The sequence below is a fragment of the Symphodus melops genome (assembly GCF_947650265.1).
Source record: "Symphodus melops genome assembly, chromosome: 10".
Taxonomy (NCBI): domain Eukaryota; kingdom Metazoa; phylum Chordata; class Actinopteri; order Labriformes; family Labridae; genus Symphodus; species Symphodus melops.
This window is the reverse complement of record NC_136700.1, coordinates 15,065,495-15,088,693: the sequence shown is the minus strand read 5'-3', so window position 1 is coordinate 15,088,693 and position 23,199 is coordinate 15,065,495. Positions and strand designations below refer to the sequence as shown.

At 43.8% G+C, this 23,199-nt stretch overlaps 1 protein-coding gene across 11 annotated transcripts in view; it reads left to right on the top strand.

The window, feature by feature from the left end:
• mecom (MDS1 and EVI1 complex locus) overlaps positions 1–23,199 on the top strand; it is a 128,799-nt gene that overhangs the window by 93,430 nt on the left and 12,170 nt on the right. For 2 of the 11 annotated variants that reach the window (XM_079353515.1, XM_079353523.1), the window contains exons 3-10: positions 9,313–9,447; positions 16,012–16,114; positions 16,217–16,330; positions 17,011–17,122; positions 17,261–17,408; positions 17,540–17,693; positions 20,730–22,125; positions 22,262–22,349. In XM_079353515.1, coding sequence (XP_079209641.1) covers positions 9,313–9,447; positions 16,012–16,114; positions 16,217–16,330; positions 17,011–17,122; positions 17,261–17,408; positions 17,540–17,693; positions 20,730–22,125; positions 22,262–22,349 — 2,250 coding nt within the window. Of the gene's footprint in view, positions 1–9,312; positions 9,448–16,011; positions 16,115–16,216; positions 16,331–17,010; positions 17,123–17,260; positions 17,409–17,536; positions 17,718–20,729; positions 22,126–22,258; positions 22,350–23,199 lie in introns of all 11 variants that reach the window. The other 9 variants (XM_079353514.1, XM_079353519.1, XM_079353522.1 and 6 more) reach the window with 6 other exon arrangements.

Below are 23,199 nucleotides of genomic sequence, written 5' to 3'. Positions count from 1 at the left end.
GCCGGCCTCTCCCAGTGGAAAACATGCAAAGCTGTTATCTGCGGGATACTCAGCACACTAGCTGCGTGCTCCGTCAGGCCGGTCATCTCCAGCTTTTGTCTTTGTTAAATGTTGCGTGACAATGACATTTTACAAAGTGCCATCGAGATAAAGAAGTGGATTGAGAGAGGAGGGAGGGAGGGGCCTTGGATAAGAATGGTGGTCTGGTCATAGTTCAGCAGCCCTTCATCACTGCTGCAGCCTTCCAGATATATCCCCTCTCTGTCTCTGCGGCACTCACACCTTCATCACTTTGTCTCTCTCTCTCTCCCCCCCACCCCCGTAAACTCATACACACCTAATACGCACACAAACACACCTTCATTCCATCGCCCCAGCACTAGATCCTCAATCGATCCTCACAGCACCCCCCTCCCCCCCCACCAGCAGACACCTGCAGGTGATTGATCCCCAAATCAGTCCCTCACAAACCCAGTGCCGTAAAAACCATAACAACTCATCATAAAAGCTGATTTATCTTCACCTAGCCCAGGGCCTCACAGTTGGAATATTAACCCAAAAGTGTATGACACCAGAATGATTGGTTTGGAATTGAATAAACCTTGGGAGTATTGACGCACATATCTGATGGTTCATATCAAGTCTGACTGCTGAAATGTGCCAAGTGAGATTGCATTGTCTGAGGATAGAGGCTTTCACAGATCTCCACACACACACGCATGGGGAACTTTAGATGGAGTACTTGATGTGTTCTTCTCTGTACCTACCTGTGTGCACCACGGATGAAGAATACGTTCTTTACCAACACCAGCACCTTCAAATGTGTTTTTCCAAATTAATTATCCTACATGCTCTTTTAAAAAAAAAAAAAAAGTGAGTTTCAAAGTTGTACAATGGAAACCCAGCAAAACAGTACGATTGCTGTGTTATCAGGTTATTTTCCACAAATATGTCCTTAAATGGAATCTGGGATTCTGCATTGTGATGCAGGTTATATCAGGAAAAAAATCCTCACGTTTGGAAATTAACTGACAACACTTTTATTTCACCTGTAAATCGAGAATAAACAACTCGTGTAGGATAAATGACTGAAGGGTAAACATATTTTACTGAAAGTTTAATGTATCACATAGCTCCTAAAGTGTCCAAAAATCCTCTACTATTACCATGAATCTATCGAGAAAGTCCCCATTGAGAAGACATTTTTTGTTTTGTTGTTGCGTTTTATTTGTTTTCCTGTGTGTCCATGCATGTGTGTGTTCCTGTAGGAAACAGTGCCCAAACCACATTTTAATGAGAGCGTTGGTCTGAAAGCCAGAAGCACGGCGCACTGGCAGCGGCATCGGCATGTGCCCTGTACTCAGCAGAGCAACACGCTCCTGGTTTAAATATAATCCCAGCCTAACTCAGGGGCCTCTTTGATGCTACTGAAAGCCAGTGAAGCCTTTAATGGGAGCCACTCCGTGTCCCTGTGTTATGTGTGAGCCGCTCGCCTCGGCTTCTCTTTAGGGCTGATGCAACTGATTTGTTGTTTTCCGAGTTAATTATGACTTTAATCATGCCCACATACACTGAGCGGACGTGTGCGGAACAAATACCTGTGCGTGTTTGGCTCCATTTGTCTGTGCATGTGTGTGTATGTGTGTGTGTGTGTGTGTGTGTGTGTGTGTGTGTGTGTGTGTGTGTATATTTTTAACACAATGGACATACTCAACACACTTCTACAACCTGTTTATGCTTTGCACTTACTCAAGAACCTTTCTCACGTTCTCACATTGCAGAATTGACCCGTTTCTCCCTGCTTGAGAAACGCCCATCACTACTTTTTATGCTTTATGTTTTATCAACTGAGTGAACACATTAAAGCATTAATTTTTTTTTAATTTGGCAGAATAAAAACACTTATGCTTATTAAATGCAGAATAGGACTGTAGTGGTTGCAGTTGTATTGTAAGGTAAGTTGTAGATGTCACACTAAAAAGAACAGCAATGACCATATTTTCTGAATTTCGATAGTGTGCAAACAACTCTATGTTCTCATTCTTTAAAAAATATATCGGTTTCCCTTCAGTTAAGATTATCTTTCCATGCTGGCTTCAGGATATATTATACCTGACAGGGCAGCATTTTCTCTGATAACACTGAACAAGTCTTCCGTCTGGCTGATATCCCCCCAACATTAAAATATTAGCCTTCCAATTGGACACACTATATGAAAAGCAGATTGGCGTGATGCTGACTTTAAACGTGAGAAGAGAGCTCAATAAAGGTAATGAATGTGAACATCTGAAGTGCCGTGTTCAGTTCCTCTCGTACATAAAAAAAAAGCTCTTTTAAAGATGATATCTATGAGCCGATTTGTTCGCCCTGCGGCCACTGGCAACATGCTCTAATTACCCCCCCAACCACCACCACCCCCCTTCCTCACTTTCTGTGCTGAGCTGGAGCGGACCAGAAAGGGTTGTTTAAGTTTCCAGCCTGTCCTGTGCGTATAGGAGCTGCGTGCCCGCTGAATTTATGCTTGGAAAACGTGACTCTTGACCCCTGTGCAGCTTTATCGCACCCCGTGGCCCACATACAGTGTGACCCTGTATGCAGTGGCTCTGCAGAGGAAGTGTCTGCAATTACCACAGCCTGTACTACTTTCTGTACATCATTGCCACCTCCATGCTCAGCTACCCCCACCCCCTCCCCACACCTTTTCAAAGACCCCCAGACTCCCTAGAACCACACTACAGGCCCTGCCCCTCTGAACAGAACACAAAACTGTTCAACACCAAATATTAAATTGACTTTTTAATGTTGCATAATCTTCATGTTTTGACTTTTACCACCTGATGATCAATTGATTGTTAGAAGTAGATTTCTCTTGACCTAAAAATCCTCTAAGCATGCCTGGTTCTAGCCTTTTGTCAACTGCTGTCAGCACAAGAAACAATATGTCGTTGACATTTTTAAACCATTAAATATCACATTTATTGCACGGATATATCCATCATTTTCACATGTATGTAGTTTGGTGTTTTTTTTTTTCTAACCACATTCTCCATGCTTAAAATGTCAGGAGTTGTGTGGCATATTTTGTGGGGATGCCATAAGCATAACTGTAACCTTTTTAATGTTCTTCAGTGTTTATGTAGTCTTTATTGGTCTGCAGTTCAGGTGAACATGTTTTTAACTCATTCAGTGTGATGCCCTATTGCTCACATATTGACTTGTGTCTATGAAACTGCCTTTTTTATACATGATACATGATACAAATTAAATCCTATCCCGACAAAGGTCTTTAAACAGATACAATTATGATTGTTTAGATAAATCAAGTAAGGGATTTGTTAATATATCCATGTATGCAATGTCAGCGCAACAAGCTGTCAAAAACAATCACAGTGAGGGCTCAAAGAAAAAAGTGCTAATTCAGCAAACAGGCCTGGCCTGCTCCTCACAGGCACCGGCATTTGTCAAGAAATCATCCCTCTCTCTTTCTTTCTCTGTCGGAATGCCTGGCTGACCCCCGGCAAATGAAAATAATCCAAAGTAATTAGAAGTGAGCTGCTCTGGTCCTGAGAGCCCCTGGGCGGAGGGGTAAACATGGCGGAGGGGCCAGCCAGTGGAGGACGAGGGGATCGAGGTGGAGGTGGAGGGGGTTGGCGCTGACCTTGTCCACATAAAGCAGTGATTTATGAAGTGCAGGGCACAGCAGCAGGGCTTCTGTCTTCTCCCGCACAACCAAATTACTGAGGTGGAGATTAACACGCCGCTCACAACGGGCCTACTTCCAAAGCTGGGGAAATTTTGTATTTACATGTTCCCCTTTCATTTCCGCTGCTCTGTTTTAATGCTAATCGGGATGTGTGGACACCATCCTCTAATATGAGGACTTAAAGTTGCACGCACAAGCAATTAATTGTGCACTACTCTTAGCTGATGGGTTTTTTTTTATTGTAAGTAAAAGTTGCAGAGTGCTGTGCAAACTGCAGGATAACCGGTCGTTTGAGCTTTGAATGAGGTTTTACAACTTGATTGAATCGACCCACATTTAGGCAAAATAAAATGCGCAGGGGGGGCTGTGTGTATACAGAGGCATGATGGAGACTTAATGCAGCTTTTCGCCGGTGTCAATGGGCGGTCTCGCACTGAATGGTGGAACTATTTTATGTGGGTTTGGCTGCGATATTTTCTTTCTCTCCTCTACTTTTTTTTTTCTTTGCTTTTCGCTCTCCTGGAGGATGTGTTGGAATGCAGCACACAGGCCGACACACTGTTTCCATGTGGCCCCTCGGATGCAGCAGCACAGACGCTCGCTCTGGCTCTGCAGCGCGCGGGGACTGCTGGACACAGTTTGCAACCCACGCGGGAATCCCCCCCCCCTCTTCTATGGCCGTTCCGATATGACTTTTCGTGGCTTGTTGATGGAGCAGCAAAATCCAAATCACTTTTTTTTTTTTTTTTTTTTTAAACCTCACAATTCTTACTACAAAGTTATTCAAATGATTTAAAAAAAAAAAGCGCGAGCCAGCGTTACAGGCGTGAAGCTGAACCTCAGATCAAGTAAAATATGAAGCTTTTTGATCATAAAAATTCTCTTCTTTCATTTGTGAATTGCTTTTTGCGTGACTTCACTCCTTAAACAAACAAGAAAGCCGCAAGCAAAATAAGCATGGCCCCATTTAAGCAATTTATCCTCCTTTCAAGAATTTCACAGCGCTTTAAAGCCTCGACACTCTACATTATACTCGCATGCTGTATGTTTTAAGAGCCCCTTTAAATAAGTATGAAATGCTGTGTGCCATGATATAGTCGAACTAACATACCCTGAAGCCTGCGAGTGTTTGGTTTGTAATTTGTTGATAAACAGCTTTTCCACACCGCTATTTTGCAGCAATGTCCAAATCACTCTGACAAAGGCATGGCATAATTCAGATAAAACGCATCTTTTTCATCTCAGCACATCACAATATGTTTACGTGCATTGAGAGGGGGAGGGGGGGAATAAACAAATATTAGATCTGTAGCCTGCCTTGCAAATCACTCTCGCGGCTTATTAACAAATGAACAAGTGTTTTATATTCAGCCCCATCGGTCTTTTTTAGTACATTTATGTGCGCTCGTTCAGGTGATTATATATTCAAAGTCATACAGCTGAATCTTTCATGTCTCCATCTCGCAATGTGACGCTTTAATGTGGAGGTTTTGTGCCGCAATTCACACAGATGAGAAAGAAATGACCCCCCCCCTTCATACAATGAGTGTCAAAGCTGGCTGATAGAGCAGACTGTTACAGAGTGAGATGTAAACTGCAGAACTTTCAACATGAAGTTCATGAAATTAATAAAGGTCCGCACGTGGTCCCCATGAAGAAGATTTTTTTTTTTTTAAATATTCTTCATCTTGCTTCCTTTGTGGCTGGAAGGAGGTCAGTTTACTCATCCTGGCAAAATGAGAAACTCGAAGCACTTAGAAAACTGCATCTGATTCAATTTGTAGGGTGATTTGTAAACATTGAATTTAGCCCACCTTTAAGTCACATGCACAAAGTTTCCAAATGCACATTATGTTATTTTATATTGTTATGTAATTCCATCCTCAAATGCCTATCGCCATCTTACTGTCCTTTTTTCATCTGAAATATTCAGAGATATGTCAAAAGTTCAGTCCAGAAGAGCGCGCCCTCTCCTGACAGGGGGAAGTACTACATACTCTCCTCACTTTGCCAGGCTAAGAGTGTCCTTTTACTGTTAACCCAATTTACCCCTGTGATACCACAAACCCCGCGTGTTTATCCTCCTCTTTTCAGACATTTCCTCCTTTTCAGAAAAGAGCGTTGGCCCCTCTCTCTATCAGGATCCTCGATCAGAGCCGGAGAGGCCGTGAAGCAATCACTTTCCCAGATTACTAGTATTTAATACACAATGCATCATAAAACAAATCCCTCATCCTGACAGGAAGAAAATAGAACAGCTCATTCGGCTTGAGCTTTCCCAATTTATGGCTAAATTAAAAAGGCTTCCAACAATGGACAAGTCGAGGGGGAGGCAGGAAATCAATGACCGGGCGGACCGGGGTCCCTCCTCGGTTCTCAAGGAGCGCGAGACGATGGGAATCGGTGGCGGGGTCCTGCCTTATTTACACATGATTTTTCCTGTCCTTCCTGCACATTTGCTCCGCGATTTCGTCAAACAATAGGCATTATCTAGGATGGAAGGTCAATGTCACAGCGCGAGGCGTTATCCATCATCATCTGCTCTCATCAGCCAAAGCTCTGTCCTCTGCAGCTTTATGAGCTGCCTAATAAACTGCGCTGTCCGACAATCAGGACTTTTCTTTATTATTCTATTCCCGTGTCTGTTTATTCACAGCATTAGGTTGTGGTTTAAACTACCAAGAAATGAAAACGAATCAACATTGTATTTTCTCCTCTTTAACTCTGTGGGAAGCAGGTGCACAATGACAAGAGCTGTGGACAAAGTGCACGCTCAGTCATTTATTCGCGTGTGTCTGTCTTGAAGAGTCTATTCTCTCTCTCTCTCTGATTGAACATGATTTTATTAAAAAGGCGCACTGCTGATTTTGTGAGCTGATGAGCAGAGATATTTTGGAAAGGAGAGCGCACAACTCACGCCATGCAGCGTTTGGTGTAAGCCAGAGAGTAGCAGGTGATTAGGTCAGTGTTTCCCAAATGGTGGCTGATGGACTTTCAATGGTCCTGTTGGAGTTTCTTAAAGGTCCCCTGGAGGAACACTTTGCTGTTACATGCCTACAGATAGAGCAAGGTGTTTTTATTTTATTTTATTTTTGTTTTGTTATATGGCATTGCTTTGCGTTAATTCTATCCATATTAAAAGAAAAGGGGGACAATAGAAAAAAGGTTTGAATCTTCTGTTAATAACGTCATAAAACGCTCCATGAACTGCTGCAGCGAGTTGTGAAAAGTTGAGGGACACGTGGATAATAGCGCGCGCTTTGATGCTTATGTTGCTTCATTAAAGTGTGCTGCCTAGTTCATCCCGTTAGAAGCCCCGTCCCGACCTCTCCCTGACCCCGCTCACCCTTTCCAACCCTGGGCCCCTGTCACTTTAAAATTTACTGCGGAGAGGAGTCGCTTCCGACCGGGGGACAGGGGCAAGGACAGTCCCGTGCTCTGTGCGCCAGGGATGGACGCGATGGATCCTTGTGTATGAGACAATGCGTAAAAAAGAGAAGCGAGTCCAGGACGCGTTTAAAGTAGGGGGCGATGCTTGAAGCCAACCCCCCCCCCCTGAATCTCTCCCTGCTATCATCTAGACGACACATCCCGAGTGGCTGAGGAGGGGGGAGAGGAAGAGAAAAATGAAAAGTTGAATGGCTACCAGAGGACACCTGGGTGCGTCAGGACAGGAGGGGTGACAAGAGAGGAGCGGACGAGCACAGCGAAGCGCACACACTGAAAAGTTGAGAGCAAGTTGATGTTCCGGAGGTGATTTAGTTCCCAGTAGCGATGTCTGGGAGACAGTGAGAGGACATCTACAGTCAGCGGTGTCTGTGAGATAATATAGCGGGAGAGGATCTACTTTTTTTTTTTTTATCTTTTTTTTTTTTGTAACCAAGCGCGCGGCGTCTGAAGGACAGTCGCTCCGGAGAGAAGTAGACTCGTCCAGCGGCTTGGAGACCTGAAGAGACACCGGCACCGAAAACAACAACAGAACACTGGTTCGTTTTAATGACCAAATCTGGAAAGCGTGTCATAGACTATTTGTGTTGTTGTTCATTTTTTAATGCGGTCGAGTTTTATCGATCACATTTTTTATACAAAAAAGTTTTATTTTTTATTTTTCACCACTTTTCATCGGTACTAAAAACGCATTTCTTATTCTAAGAGGTTAATCTGCCGCATGCCGAAGTCTTAACGGTAAGAGATTAAAAACACTTTACAGATAAACACCAACGTTAGTTTTGTTAAAGTGTTTGTATGGAGAAAATAATAATCCCATTGTTCAGTTCGCTGTAAACGAAGTCTGAAAACTAAAATCCATGAAAGGCTACTTGAGTACTTTTGCAGGGTGAATGTGTAGATGCAGAGCTACCACAGACAAAGGGTTTTATGCAAAGTAAATATTTATTCAGTGGCCGCTCATACAAAAGCAGAAACGACACATTTGTGACCCTGAGCTAGAGAGCGAGTCCGCTTTGCATCACAACAATCGGCTCCGGCTTCATATTTCTTATCACTCGCGGTTTCCTGCAATTGATTTGTTTCGCAGTAAAGTTTACCGCTGCAGCATAATAAATATCAGCACGTTACTACAACTACAGCGTTTACTGTTCGTTTGGAGGGGAAAGGGTAAAAATGTTGAGTACAAGCGATACAAGTTCAACGTTTTTAATTTGCATAATAAGTCACTTCGTTGTTTTTTATTGTCATTTCCTTCTCCAGATGTTATCGAGCGCTGATGATTCATGGGATATATAGTCAAACAATCGTTAACTTGGTTTTTAATTTAATTGAAGGTTTCACTTTTTTTTTTCGTTTTTTTTCTTTATTTGTGATTGCAATTTTTAAACCAAACTAGTAAAATCGATGCAGTTTCCTTTTTTTTTTTTTTTTCGATGAACAGACATTAACAAAAACGAATTCAATCCTGAAATGAATTCTATTTCAATCGAGTTTAATTTGGCAACGACTTTTATTAATTTATCTATTTATTTAGGGGGAAAAATAAATATGTCAGTATTGCTTTTTAAAAATAAATAAATAATAATAATAAAAAAATCAAAAACTTTAAATACACTGAATCATGTTGCTGAAAATCTTTTTTTTTTACTTATAATGGAAATCACAGAATTTAATGAAAGCCCCCTCATGAATAGAAACTATATATATAGTTTTTTATATTTGCTCTTTTTTATTGCATTTGTTGTTTTTATTTAAGGTTTTATTAAAGCTACCCTCTAATTATAGGTTTTAGAAAAGAAGGAAAAGAATGCTCAAAATAATTTTACACAACAAAAGACATTTTGGAAGACATACACTTTTCTTCTACTGTGTGTGTGTGTGTGTGTGTGTGTGTGTGTGTGTGTGTGTGTGTGTGTGTGTGTGTGTGTGTGTGTGTGTGTGTGTGTGCGTGCTTGCGCCTGTGTGTCTATGTGTTCTTTTGTATGTAATGCACCACAGACCAGCTCCTGACATGTGGGAGGTATGTGGTTAGTCAGTGTTTTGACACAGTAACCTGGACTGATGCTGATCAAAGTCTGATATCTCTCTCTCGCTCTCTCTCTCTCTCTCTCTCTCTCTCTCTCTCTCTCTCTCTCTCTCTCTCTCTCTCCTCCTTGCAGATCTTGGACGGGTCAGGCCATGTAAAATTCTGTGTGGATGCCAGTAAGCCAGATATCGGGAGCTGGCTGAAGTACATCCAGTTTGCCCCTGCGGCCAAGCAGCACAACCTGACAGCGTGCCAGATAGATGATCAGGTACGTGGAGACACTCGCAGACCACCTGGCAGAAACAACCTCCCCAAAATACAAGACGAATATGATCTGAAGACAAGAAAAAAAAAAAACAGGGACAGAGAGAGAAAACATGTGCATGACTTGATTTTGAACTCCCACACGATGATGTATCTAAATCTGGCTGTCTGGATCAAGTGGAACTGAGAATCATTCAGATCTGTTAAAATGCTTTTGTCAATGCCAGAAGTCTTCCCTGTATTTTAAGATGTCTGTCCTGTTTGCGTGCTGTGGTGTTAAAAGGTGTTATAGTGATCCAAGTCAGATAGTCCCACGAGCGGCTGGCCCACCCTGCCTTTATTTCACTCACACAAACGCATATCTCCTCCTCGCTGCACTGCAGAGCCTCCTTTCTATCGGTGTGTGTTTTCTTTCTATAATTGTGCTCCGGCTTCTGCCGTGCGAGGACCACAGGGCAGGATCAGAGGCGGCCCACCGAGATGATAGTTCCGCACACTTCCCGGTCACGCTTGCGATATAAACTCGTAGACATGCCAGGAATGTCACAGTCCTTTTGCTGCTCACCTGGCTGTGCAGAAAAGTGCGTGCACACATGGGGGCCCGTTCACCTCAGTAATCCAAGCACCCTCTTACACAGAAACGTGCAGCAAAGCAAGTAGACAACAGGCTCAACTTTATTTGACACATGTATGGAGAATACCATGGCTTGACCCAAATATAAAAACATAATCCAGCCTGCATGTTTGTCATCACTTCCCACTGGTGGTCCATCCAGAGTACGTGTTGAGTGTCTCCCTTTTAAATAACAGCAACAAAAAAAACCCGATTAAAATACAGTAGCAACCATGTAACTCTACATTTGCCTGCCATTAAGCTGCATTTAGTTTCATTAGCGCTGATATCATCCGGAAATGTTGAAAGTTACAAACTCGGAGATGCTCAGAAACAAATCTCGTGCTCTGACTTTCAATCTTGCTCTCGCTAAAGCAACAGGCTTGTGAAGGCAGAAGCAGACAGACAACCTAATAGGAAAGCCGCAGAAGAGTCTTTCCAGAATTGCTTCTTTCCCTCTCTCTCTCTCTCTCTTTGAAAAGACACACAGAGACAAACAGGCAGGGAGAGCTTCCCCGAGCTGCCCTCTTCACGAGGTGTGACTTGCTGTCAACACTGTGGTTCTGCTCGGGTTGCTGTGTAAGGCTCCGACAGGTCACGGACATGGCTATGATGAGGCGATTGTTAAGTATTACACACTGTCACAACAGAGCACAATGTGCCGTCTTTAAGCCTTCCGGCCAACATTGGTGTTTTTGAAAACACACTGGAGTGTCCCACAATGCCTGTCTGTATGTGGAAAATGAATGGACTAAAGAGGGTGGTCTTGTGAAGCTGCTTGTCAGTTTATTGTATAGTGTGTGTGTGTGTGTGTGTGTGTGTGTAGGAGAATGGAGCGTGTGTGTGTGTGTGTGTGTGTGCGCGTGCGTGTGTGTGTGTGTGTGTGTGCGTGCGTATATATTTGCAAAATTATGAAAGCTGTTCATCTCCATGTGTGCACGGACTTTTATGTGCAACGACTTGTTGTGAGTGTGTGAAGTGTTTCATCGTGTGTTTGGAGTGTGTGCACACACCTGTAGCTGCCTGTGTTTCTACATGTATGCATGTGTGAGCTTTACTGGCTCGTAGTGCGTGTGGCGTGCATGTGTGTGTGTGTGTGTGTGTGTGTGTGTGCGTGCTCTGCAGGACTGTGAATTGTTCATTGCGGTTCAGATGGCTCCCCATGCTCCTCATTGCGAGCTGGAAATGTTCAAACACACAGTACCTGATTCCAGCAGGTTTTTACAGCCACAGAGAAGTGCTGAGTCTAAACCCAGCCTGAAACCACACATTACACACTCGCCGCACAACGTGTAGCATCACCAGGTTTTCTCAGAAGGGCCTGACCGAGCTAAAAACGGGCTTACATACTCTTTCCTTGGCTGAATCTTCCCTCAGAACCAAATTTAAACTGATCCCATCAGAGATGACTTTGTTGCATGATTTATGTCAGGACAATGTCATATGACAGCAATTTCCAGGTGTGTCAGTCGTTATTGGGCCCTGCTTCTTTTCAAACACCAATTTATTCCTGCCAGTGTGAGAGTTAAACCGGCCTCCATGCTCTTATTTCTGACCCAGTTCTGTTTATCATAAAACTTTATGAGCAATCTCAGGAGGGTGAGGGAGTTTAGAGGGGAATAAATGTGTGAGTCGGGAGAGAGGGAGAGAGAGAGAGAGAGAGAGAGAGAGAGAGAGAGAGAGAGAGAGAGAGAGAGAGAGAGAGAGAGAGAGAGAGAGAGAGAGAGAGAGAGAGAGAGAGAGAGAGAGAGAGAGAGAGAGAGGGCGAGAGAGAAAGCCTGTTTTGTCTTACTGATGAAATTAATCCCACTTCTCTTTTCCCTCTCTGTTTCTCTTATGCGTTTGTTTAAAGTCAGCCCTTCTACATTGGCATGGGAGATAAAAAATGAAACTTTTTTTTTTTTTTTGTCAGACAGTCTTTACGAGAGTCGCCACAAAAATGTTTATAATGTTAGAATCAATCATCTCACACATCTGACATTTAAATGTGAGATGTGTACAGATTTTATAATGTGAAGAAATTTGGTAAAACAGGGGGACTTAAATGGCTCCAAACAGTTGTGTCACGGTTCAAATTTAACGAGCGCAAGGTTATTCCAAAATTAGCTTCATGTATTTAAACCAAACTAAACAAGAGTAGACTTTATTTCTATGACCTCTCAGTTTTGTCCTGCTTTATTTGTTTGACACTGTAAAGTGGAGAGCAACAGGAAGGACCAGAGAGGAAGGAGATGGCAGGTGTTCAGTTTGTGACTCACACTTCATTCTGCACGTCATGCGACATGCTCTAACTTGTACATTTCTCTTAAGACCTTTAACATAAAACTCTGGATATTAAAGTGTGTGTTCAAATGCAAGCCATTCACCGTCGGCGCCACAATGGATTTTCTCAGATGTCCTCATGCACTATGCATCACAGCCTGAGCGCTACTCGCGTAGATCCTTCCCTGATCAGCATGTTTTGTCGTTCAGATAATTAGGGCAATTAGCTGCTGAAAACCCTCAACTGCGCTCCTCACTCGGCTGATTCCACTGAAAGCAAAATGGATTAAAAGTGTAATTAACATCATCCAAACGAGGCCCCGAAGAGTCTTTCATAAGACAGTGCAGACGGATATGAGTGTTAATCTCATTCGCTCTATTGATTCTCGCTCAGTATTGAGTGGGATGAAGTGGCCGAGGGGCATATTAGCAAAACACTGACAGTCGTTCACTGTGTAAATACACTGTGGGGGGAAAGCTTGAGGGGAACTCATTGAGGTAACAAATGGGAGCTTTTGAAGTTCTTAAAAAAGAGATTTTTTTGTTTTTAAATCAAGATAGAGGATGTAACCTTTTAACATCTCAGAGGAATAAAACACTTTCTTTTTGCTTCTTTATATACTTTCTAGAGCTGACTCAGCCTTTCCTGAAAAAAGCCATGTTGGCCTGCTCGCATTATGCATCCAGTTCTCTGGATCCATTGTGCACTCAAACTCTTTATTGCCATCTAAGTCACACAATGTTTTTTTTTTTTTAGAAGTCAAATTTTGGTGCTGACCATTCCGTACTATAGATGTTTGATGACCGATCGCTGCAGGGAGGCCGCAGTAAAAGTCTACTGTTGTGCTTCTGCTGCTGAGCAAGCGTGCATAAAAAAACGCAGTGTCTGATTGTTTTTAAACTCGACACAACTTTGTGGTTCTTTTGGACGGAATTCATTAAAAAAAGGGAGCTACATTCGTAAGTGTAAGTGTGAACTTAAATTGTGGCTGTGGCGCATCTTTCTTTTCCACCGTTTTGAGACAGCAAAGTGGCCTGAAGTTTTCGCTAAAGAGCACAGCCAAGACTGAGAGTGCATTGTGTGAGCCAAAGACATACCTGTCCAATGAGCTCTGAGAGAGCAAGGAGCCGGCCAACAGGGTGTTACCGGGGAAAATGTGACTGTGTTTACAATACTAATGACTAATGGTGTCAAGGTAACAAGGTAGTCCGATTATAGCCGCTTATCCTCTTATGGCTGGGACACTTGACAGAGAGGGAGAGAAAGAGAGGTCAATAGGAACCCCATAAATTAAAGTCAACAAAGACAGAAAACATTACAAACGAATACGATTATGATTAACCGCTAAATCATAGACTGCAAAAATAAGTTTCCGTTGCTTCTGCTACATCCCATGCGGAGCAGACCGAAGCATGTGCATTCAGTAAAAGTTGGACGCAAAAATCTCAAGCGCATGTCTCACAATCAAACAGTTGTGTTTGCAGTTAGAATAAGAAACAGCCTTGATGCTTCAGGGAAGGGTTCTCTCAGTGTGAACTCAGACACCCTTGCTATCTTATCTACAGACTCACATGTTATTTTAAGCCACTGTTACACTTGCAGGGGGGGGGGATGTCGGTCAGTGTGTGAGTGTGTGTTTGTAATGTGACCATGTCATGCTCAGAGTGACCAATCGAACCCTGTGTGTGCTGTTCCGTCGTGAGTCTCTGCTTTTTTTTTTTGTTTGTGTGTGTTTTCACTGTTTATCTGCGGTGGCCCTGTGGGGGGAAGAGGTGGAGCTTTTGGGGGAATTCCCCTTTTATTGGTAAGCACCCTCCTGTGCCTGCTTGTGTGCGCACTTATGCTCCCCCTCAACGCCCCCCCCCCCCCCCCCCCCCCCCCCCTTAACACAACTACTACTGCCAGAAATTACAGAGAACCAGGGCTACAGAAACGTTTATTGATCCCTGAATGAGGGGGTCAAGGGTCAGTGGCTCTTTGCTGCTGTAGTTTGAAAGACTCACCTGCTTTCCCCGCTCCCTCAATATGTTTTCCTTAATTGTCTCCTGTTTGCAGTAAAACATACTAAAATTACAGACTCAAATTTGCACTTCACCATGAACTTGTAGTCCTGTATTTATGGACAAAGTGGTTTTGACAGTGTCCATTAACTTTAATGTTCCGAGGCCTTCGTCCGCGCCCTGGTAGCTGTCCAAAGAGCCTCCCTCCTCAGCCTCGGTATCAGTCTCAAAGAGCGGATCCCCTGCAGACTCACATGTCTGTTTGAACTGCTGTCTGATTGTTTCTAAATCACAATATTTGTGTGGCCTTGTAGAGGTGACGGACGCAGGAAAGAGCGTGTCTGCTTGTGGATGTGTGCATGTTGTGCTCTGTGCAGTTCAGCGCCGTGGTGTAGATAGAGGTTAGAGAGGGGCATGTCAGCTCCTGTTGGGAACCCCACATTCAGCCCCCTTTGTTCTTTCATTGATACAATGGGGCTCTGCGTGGCTGTTGCTGAATTGTTCTTCAAGCAGACAGCAGAACTTTAAACTCTCTTGGGACCTCAGTGGTTTCTGAATGCACATAGGAAGAATATAAAGTTATGTCCTACTTCTATGAGTTCTACTCCAATGACTCTGAGTACAGGAGCTTCCTGTGCTTCAGTGAGACACAGTGAAGGTTTAAAAAAAATCTCTACTGTCTTACTTATTATTTCCCAGAAGTATGAACAATGAAAGAAAACAATTATAGCATAGAATTAATCATGGTGTCTTCTTATTACAATGATATTCATGGTAAGTCTCTACGGAGCCTTGGAATGCTGTCCATCCTAGACCCCCCCCCCCCCTCATTGCATTTCTAATAAATTCCCACATGGTCATTGTCATGTCGATGCGGCAGAGGAAGGTAATATGTTAAGCCTCCAAAGCATGCCAAAAATAACGCCAAGACTGATTGTTTTACAGAGAAAGGCTATTGTGTGTGCATGGGAAGCACCACAGTCTCAGGGTCTCTCAGCTGACTCTTTCAGATTGACTGACCCTCCAAACACACAGCTTTAGTAGGGACAGAAGGTTTTCACCTGTGTGTATTTCAGAAAATGAAATCTGTACTATAGATATATTTAGGCAAGACATACTTAAGATTTGAAAGACGTGTAGTAGGTATAAGGTGTGTAGTGTCACTGACAAACTGTTATAACAGTTAGACACTTTCATTCATCTCACAAATTCTCATGTTGCTCAGTGCGTTAGTACAATTTCTCTTCTCTTTTGTGTGTATGCCTGTGTGTATAAAATGTACGGCTATTTATTTTAAAGCAAAAATGGTTGTGCTTTAATTCTGTTTTCATTCTTTTTGTATTTGAAAACTCTTTAATTAGTGTGGCTGCTTTTTTATGTGGAGATCCCCCCCCCCCCCGTGTGTGTGTGTGTGTGTGTGTGTGTGTGTGTGTGTGTGTGTGTGTGTGTGTGTGTGTGTGTACATGCATGCGTGTGTGTCTTTGTGCCAATGTGTGTCACCAAAAAGCTACCGCAAGTAAAAAAAAAACGATAGCTTAGCTTTGATCAACAAGCAGAAATACACTACATGAAAATAAAAAAAAAAACATTGCAAAATCTTTACTAAAAAATACCAAATACCAAAATACCTTTATGCATAAAGTTGTGTTTGCATTTTCTAATGAAAAATGATTGCCTCTGTGTGTGTTTCAGATTTTCTACAAAGTCACCAGAGAGATTTTCCCCGGTGAGGAGCTGCTGCTTTTCATGAAGGCTGAAGAGTATTCATGTGATACCATGGCTCCTGATATTCATGGTTAGCACCACACAGGCACTCACACAGAAAGTAACAGACAAGTTGTCACCATTCACTCGAATGCAGAAAATGCTCACGTGTGTCTGTCTTTGTCTGTTGCAGAGGAGAGGCAGTACCGCTGTGAGGACTGTGACCAGCACTTTGAGTCCCGTAACCAGCTGTTGGACCACCAGAAGCAGCCGTGTGGGATGCCCCCCTCCTCCTTCCTTAACCCAGGTTTGACTTTATTGTTTTTAGATAGGTGGGTTATTTACATACCATTGTTACGTGGGCACTCGGGAGTGACATAAGGGATGTGTACTGAGAACAGAGACAATATGACACAAACAAATCAAAGCCTATCTCCTTCTGGAGCCAGTGATCTGACAACAATGTGCTGAGGACAAAAAAGAGACGGCAGAATATGCATGAATTGCATTTTATTTCATCCAGGCCGAGAGTTAAAGAGGATGTAAAGTGCCTTAATGACCTGTGCTGCACAGTAAAAATGTACTTATCCCACATTGTTTGTCCAAGACTTCACAAAGTTATATGTATAACCATAGGATGAAGTCTGATTTGTCTGAGACTGGACCACAGACACAGTAATTGACCAGAGCCTGTGGCAATGCAAGTCATTACCTTTCCCCCATGTGATCTATGTAATGGAATAGATTGCTCTGAAAGACCGCACATACCTCAAGACTGCACAACTCTCCAGCTTAGTGTTACACCCAAACACGTCGTTCCCGTTTGACTTGAATTTGAAGTTAACATGTAAGCGGTAGGCTATTTGATTTTTTTTTAAATTGAAACATAAATCTAACATACAAATGGCGTAAAACCTCAAAGACCCTAACATTTGTAAACCGATCCTGCATTTAACTCTTCTTGCTTTCCTTTTTCATTGTTCCTAGGAGTGGACGGTGACTTGAAGGCCCATGAACCTCAAGACTTGAGACCCCTCCACATGTCCCACGGTCTACTTGAGTGCAAGGAGTGTGACCAAGTCTTTCCTGATGTCCAGAGGTGAATATGGAAAGCTGACACACTCCAACTTGTGATGTTCATTCAATAACATGCACCCAATCTGTCAACAACACAACAATATGGCACATGGCACAGCTCTTAAGCCAAATGTGTGTTTAACTCTTTGTTTCCCTTCAGTCTGGAGGCCCACACTCTGTCCCACTCAGAAGAGAGGGAATACAAGTGTGACCAGTGTCCCAAGGCCTTCAACTGGAAGTCAAACCTGATCCGGCATCAGATGTCTCATGACAGCGGCAAGCACTACGAATGTGAAAACTGCTCAAAGGTAAAGTGATGACTTTTGGAGGATGTGTTGTACTTTTGTCTCTCTGTGTCTGCATTTCATCAGAGATTTTCTTTTATCGAGAAGCCGATACTAACTCCCCCGAGTGTCTGTGTGCTTGCTTCCCCCAGCAGGTGTTCACAGACCCCAGTAACCTGCAGAGGCACATCCGCTCGCAGCACGTCGGGGCACGGGCCCACGCCTGCTCTGACTGCGGGAAGACGTTCGCTACGTCTTCGGGCCTCAAGCAGCATAAGCACATCCACAGCAGTGTCAAGCCCTTCATGTGTAAGTCACTAAGACCCTACCTATGTAAGTCTCCTCAGTACGTTATAATAATAACATAATGCTTGTGACTTGCCTTTAAGAGAAAAACTGATGTTATGTAAAAAAATACATTTTATCCTGCCTCAGCTCCTTCTCAAGAGTCAATGATGTAATGTTACACAAGAATTACACGTGGGATTATGTTGTAGTTGTGTTTAGATTGGCAGAGCTATTTCTTTTAAGGCAGAATTTTATCTGCATCAGCTCTCTCGCTTTATGCTGATATGGTCAGAACAGCATTCAAGATAGCGTGTAATGTGACTCAGTCTAACCCTGCTTGCCTCTCATAGTGATCCAGCGTCACCCACTGTTCGAGCCTCAGTTAACAACCTTTTCTCTTTTTCAGCTGCTTTCTCTCTCACACACACACACACGCACACACACACACACTGTTTTTGTGTTCCTGCTCGTCAGTAAACCTTTACTCCTATGAGACCCGAACACACTTTGACCTTTCACAGTTTCGCCACCTCACCTCACCGCAGATCTGATCTCCTTCCCCTTAAGCATTATGACCTTCACCCTTTGGCCCGCCTCTCTTTCACTGACCCCGCAGACCAACACACACAAATACACACCCCCTTGTCAAACAAACACACACTTATATGTAATATTCATAGGTCGGATTGACTGCATCTCAACTGCAGACCTCTTGACTCCCCTCTCCCTCCACCTCATGCTGCACCATTCCTCACAAATAGCAACCACATGTACCGATCCTCTTCCCTGTGCAGCTCCTTCTGAATAGGAGTCCATTTGCTGTAATCAGCAGAAAATATGCAGGTTTAGAAACAACGAATGGCTGTGTGAAAAAAAAAAAAAAAAAAACCATAGCTGCACTCAAACGTGATGGCTACCTGGAAAAGACTGTGCGTGTGTGTCCCGTGTGTGTGTTTGTGTGAATCATCTTGTAACACAGCTACATGTTTCTTACAGTGTTGCACTAAATGCACACCATGATTTTGTTTGTATTTTAGTGCACGCAATGTGTCAAGGATGTTTATCTATGTGTCTCAGAGCTGTGAAAGAACTCAGGCCTGCTGGATTATTAATTTAGACTCTCAGCTAGGAAACACTTCGCCACCGCTCTCCTCTCAGGCATGTGTTTGGAATATTTTGTTGTCAGTTTATCAAAAGCTGATGAATACATGTGTATCATAAAAAAGAGATCTCACACTTAGTGTATCATCTGGTGCTGTTAAATGTCAGTACTACATGATTAATGGTGTAGAGCTTTTTCTTGTTCTTTGGCACACACACATATAGATTCAAAGTGTAAGTTATAGTTGCATCTTCCCCTTTATACAGTCTGTAAGGATTTAAAAAACATTTTGACTTTTGCAAATGACTGTGAGGGTGACACAATCAAGTAGTGTGCATCAAATGTACTATTCAAATTGTCAAGTACACTTACCTGTCCCATAGAAATGTCTACTGTACAGCTCAGGTTGGTTCCTCAAAATGACCTAAAAAGTTCTAGTTTCCAAATGTCTTCCTCTTTCTTGCAAGACACATGCACAGCTTCAAGAGAGGAAAATCATGTGTGTAATCAAAGGAATCAAGCAGTCTTCCCATTTTCCCAGATGTTTTCAAAATGTTTACAACTACCTTTCAGCCCTAATTGTGTCAGCCAAAGCCAAGCCGCAAATGCGCTTTATTTAAATTTAGTTTTCTGCATCTATTCATTAGAATAGACTTTTTAATAAGATTACATTCCCTCTTGGCTTCAGCGTTCACATTTGGCGTGCTTCTGGGATGTTTATTTAAATGTGTTTCCACAGTACTTTTTTGCCCGCTCTTCCTCTCAATCCCCTTAAATTGCCTCTTGTGCACCTTGTGGCTGGAAGGCATCCAAAGTATGCAAAAGTGTAATCACAGTGTGAGCATAACCACTTCCTTATCCTCGTACTGAAAATCACATAACAATGTGAGTGAAATCAATCATCCAGAGCTAACAGCTTTCTGATATTATCAGATGATCAAAGTCTCTTAAACATCAGTTGTAGTGTAGAGCACATCGAGCAAAATCTTCTGTTATGCAGGATGACGCCAGGAACATCTTCCCCCTTTCATAAACTCCATTTTTGACTTTTATTTGAAGGGCAAGATAAGGGAGCATGGGAAAACAGTAAGTAATCAGCCATCATCCTGGTTTTAAAACTCAACAAATCATCCATTGGTTGTTGATAATGTTGACAGGCTAATAATGGCGATAGATAATGTCAGTGGTGGAGGTTTTGTCTCATGGGCTGGGTGTTTCCACTGAACATCTCTCAGGGTCAGACAGAGCTATAGTCAGGCACTCTGTAGTCAGCTGTGGGAAGGAACGACAGGGACCAAACTGTGGGGACAAGGTGATAGGGCTAAGGGGGTGACAGGGGAGGCCCAGAGAGGGAAGAGAGGCTGCAGAGGACGTGAGACCTGTCCCTGGGAACCGGACTGCAGGATAGGATTCATTCAACTCAGCTTCCTTCACAAACTTAAAATAGAGCCATTGTACTGCATGCGGCTGAGAATGTGTGTTTGTGTGTATCTGTATGTCTGCCTGCCTGCTTGTGTGTATTATTCAGCTACTCTGTGTTATGTGAATATTTAAGAATGCGCATGCATGTCTGTGTGTTTGCCTGTGTGTGATTGTTTATGGACTCCCTGGGAGCGTCCCTGGGAGGACAATGGGGCTGGAGATGCCTGGGAATTTGGTTTGATGTGCAGGTGATGAGTGGCAGCAAATGACTCACACCGTCAACCAAACTTATTCCCTTACAATGCCAGGATCTGAACACACCTCCCTTTTTTCTAGAAAACCATTATCAGGGTATGGATGGGAACATGAGGATATCATTGTACTGCATTTCCTCTGCCTAAGACTGAGTCATCCGGAAATGTGTTAACCGGAGCTGTCATGTCATGTGATGCTATTTTGTGTTTGTCTGTGTGTGTGTGTGTGTGTTGTGTTGCATACTGATGCGTCCCATATCTGTCTCCATGTCTATGCAGGCGAAGTATGCCACAAGTCCTACACCCAGTTCTCTAACCTGTGCCGCCACAAACGCATGCATGCTGACTGCCGCACGCAGATCAAATGCAAGGACTGTGGGCAGATGTTCAGCACCACATCCTCCCTCAACAAGCACCGGCGCTTCTGTGAAGGGAAAAACCATTTCACAGCAGGGGGATTGTTTGCCCAGGGTATGCCACTCCCTGGTGCCCCTAGCTTGGACAAATCCTCTCTGGCAATGGGCCACAGCAGCGTTGGGCTGGCTGATTACTTTGGGACAAGTCGCCACCATGGCGGGCTTACCTTCCCTGCTGCCCCAGCATTTCCATTCAGCTTCCCTGGCCTCTTCCCCACTGGACTCTACCACCGGCCTCAGCTTATTCCTGCCACCTCTCCTGTCAGACAAGCTTCCCATGCATCTGTTGCGCCTGGTGGAGACCTGAGTAAGAGTCCACTGCTGCCCCCAAGCCCTGGGGTTCAGGAGTCCAGGGAGCTCCTCAAGGCACTTCGTAAAGATGGTGGTTTACCTGGCAACCAGATGCCAGGCTCAGAGCACCATGCCCAGAGCTCTTCATCTTCCACAAAGCAGCGGAACAAGCAGAGTGACCAGTCAGAGAGCAGCGACCTGGATGATGTCAGCACACCAAGCGGAAGTGATTTGGAGAGCACATCGGGTTCAGAGCTGGAGAGTGACATGGACAGTGAGAGGGAAAGGGAAAGGGGGGCTTCTAGAGAAAATGGGAAAGGCCCAAAGAGAAAGGCCAGTGAAGGAGGCCCTCAAAGCCCCAGCCTGACTGGAGGCAGTGCTGCTAAAGACTTTCCGGGTCCTGCCCTCATCCCATCCTCGCTGGACGAGCACACAGCTGTTACAGGGGCTGTAAATGACTCTATTAAGGCCATTGCCTCCATTGCTGAGAAGTACTTTGGGTCCACAGGACTGGCTGGCCTGCAGGACAAGAAGGTCGGCGCTCTGCCCTACCCCTCTATGTTCCCATTGCCTTTCTTCCCAGCTTTCTCTCCTCCAGTTTACCCTTTTCCAGATCGAGACGTCAGACCTCCCGGCCTAAAGCGTGAGCCACAGTCTCCAGCAGAAGACTGCAAGAAGGCCCAGGGCAAATCTTCATCTGAGTCACCATTTGACCTCACTACTAAGCGGAAGGAGGAGAAATCTGCTGCATTTGCCCCCTCCAAATCAGAGGCAACCAACTCCAGTGGTCAGGATCAACCGCTGGATCTGAGCTTGGGTACAAGAGGTCGTGGTTGCAATCCAAGAGAAGAGGAGACAAAGAATAACATGGGTTATGAGGAGGAGAAAGCAGTGGTGGAGATCCCAAAAGCTGACACGTCCTTGCAGCATGCCAGGCCAACCCCTTTCTTCATGGACCCCATCTACAGGTATTGTTATTCCCAGTAGCTTAATTAACCAACATATCGAGTTTCTACAGTAATTTTAATATCTTACAAGTTGTCATGCTGCAGAAATGTGTTTCCATGCATGCGTTAAGAGCTGACAGAAATCTACTATTAGCAGGGTTGAGAAGAGGAGAATGAGCGATCCGTTTGAGTCTCTGAAAGACAAGTACATGCGGCCAGCTCCAGGATTTCTCTTCCATCCACAGGTATGTTCTGACAGTTGAAGTCTGCTGTTGTTATTATTTCTTTTTTTTCTTTTTTTTTTCTTTTTTTTCTTTTTTTCTTTTTTTTTGGGGGGGGGGGGGGGGGGGGGGGGGGGGGGTGTCATTACTTTCATCTTATTTGTCTCAAGTTTGAAGAAATAGACGATGCAGATGTTTGCTCTTTGTCTGTCCTGCACATTTGATTTTAGAATCTTTGTGAATTATTGCATCCAACTTGCAACGTTGCTGATATCACTTACACAGGTCCAGTGTTAGTTTTCGTTATCCAAAGATGGGACAGCAGCATTATGATAGACCCCTCAAGATATCTCATGAGTCTTTGCATAATGAGCTATCGTTCAGAATGGCTTTCCTTAACTGAGCAATTTGGATGAATAAGGATTAGTATGTGGCTCCAGCCTTATCCAAGCCACTGCCCGCTAAGCCAGTTGTTGGCCATCAGATTCAAAACAGATGACAAGTCTTCCCATAACATATCTTTGATTACATTATAAAAACTGATATGCTTTTAAAGCAAAGATTTCTGCCCCTGGGTTCAGTATTTCCAACGAGAGACTCGATAGGCATGTGTGTGTGAGTGTGTGTGCATGCACGCGGGTGTATGTGTCTATGATGTATTGCATCGACGTTCATTTGTTCAATCTTCCCCTGCGGGTGAGAACGGTCCATCGGAAAGTGAAAACACCACTTTCTCAGGCATATGATTTTTTTCCCCTCTTTTCTGGCCGTTTCAGGTCTGGTTTTTACAGGCTGTTTCATTTGTCTGATTTATGTCCCCTGTCCAGACTGCTGCTCAGGCCCGGCCTGCAGCAGCCACATGGCCGTCCCACAT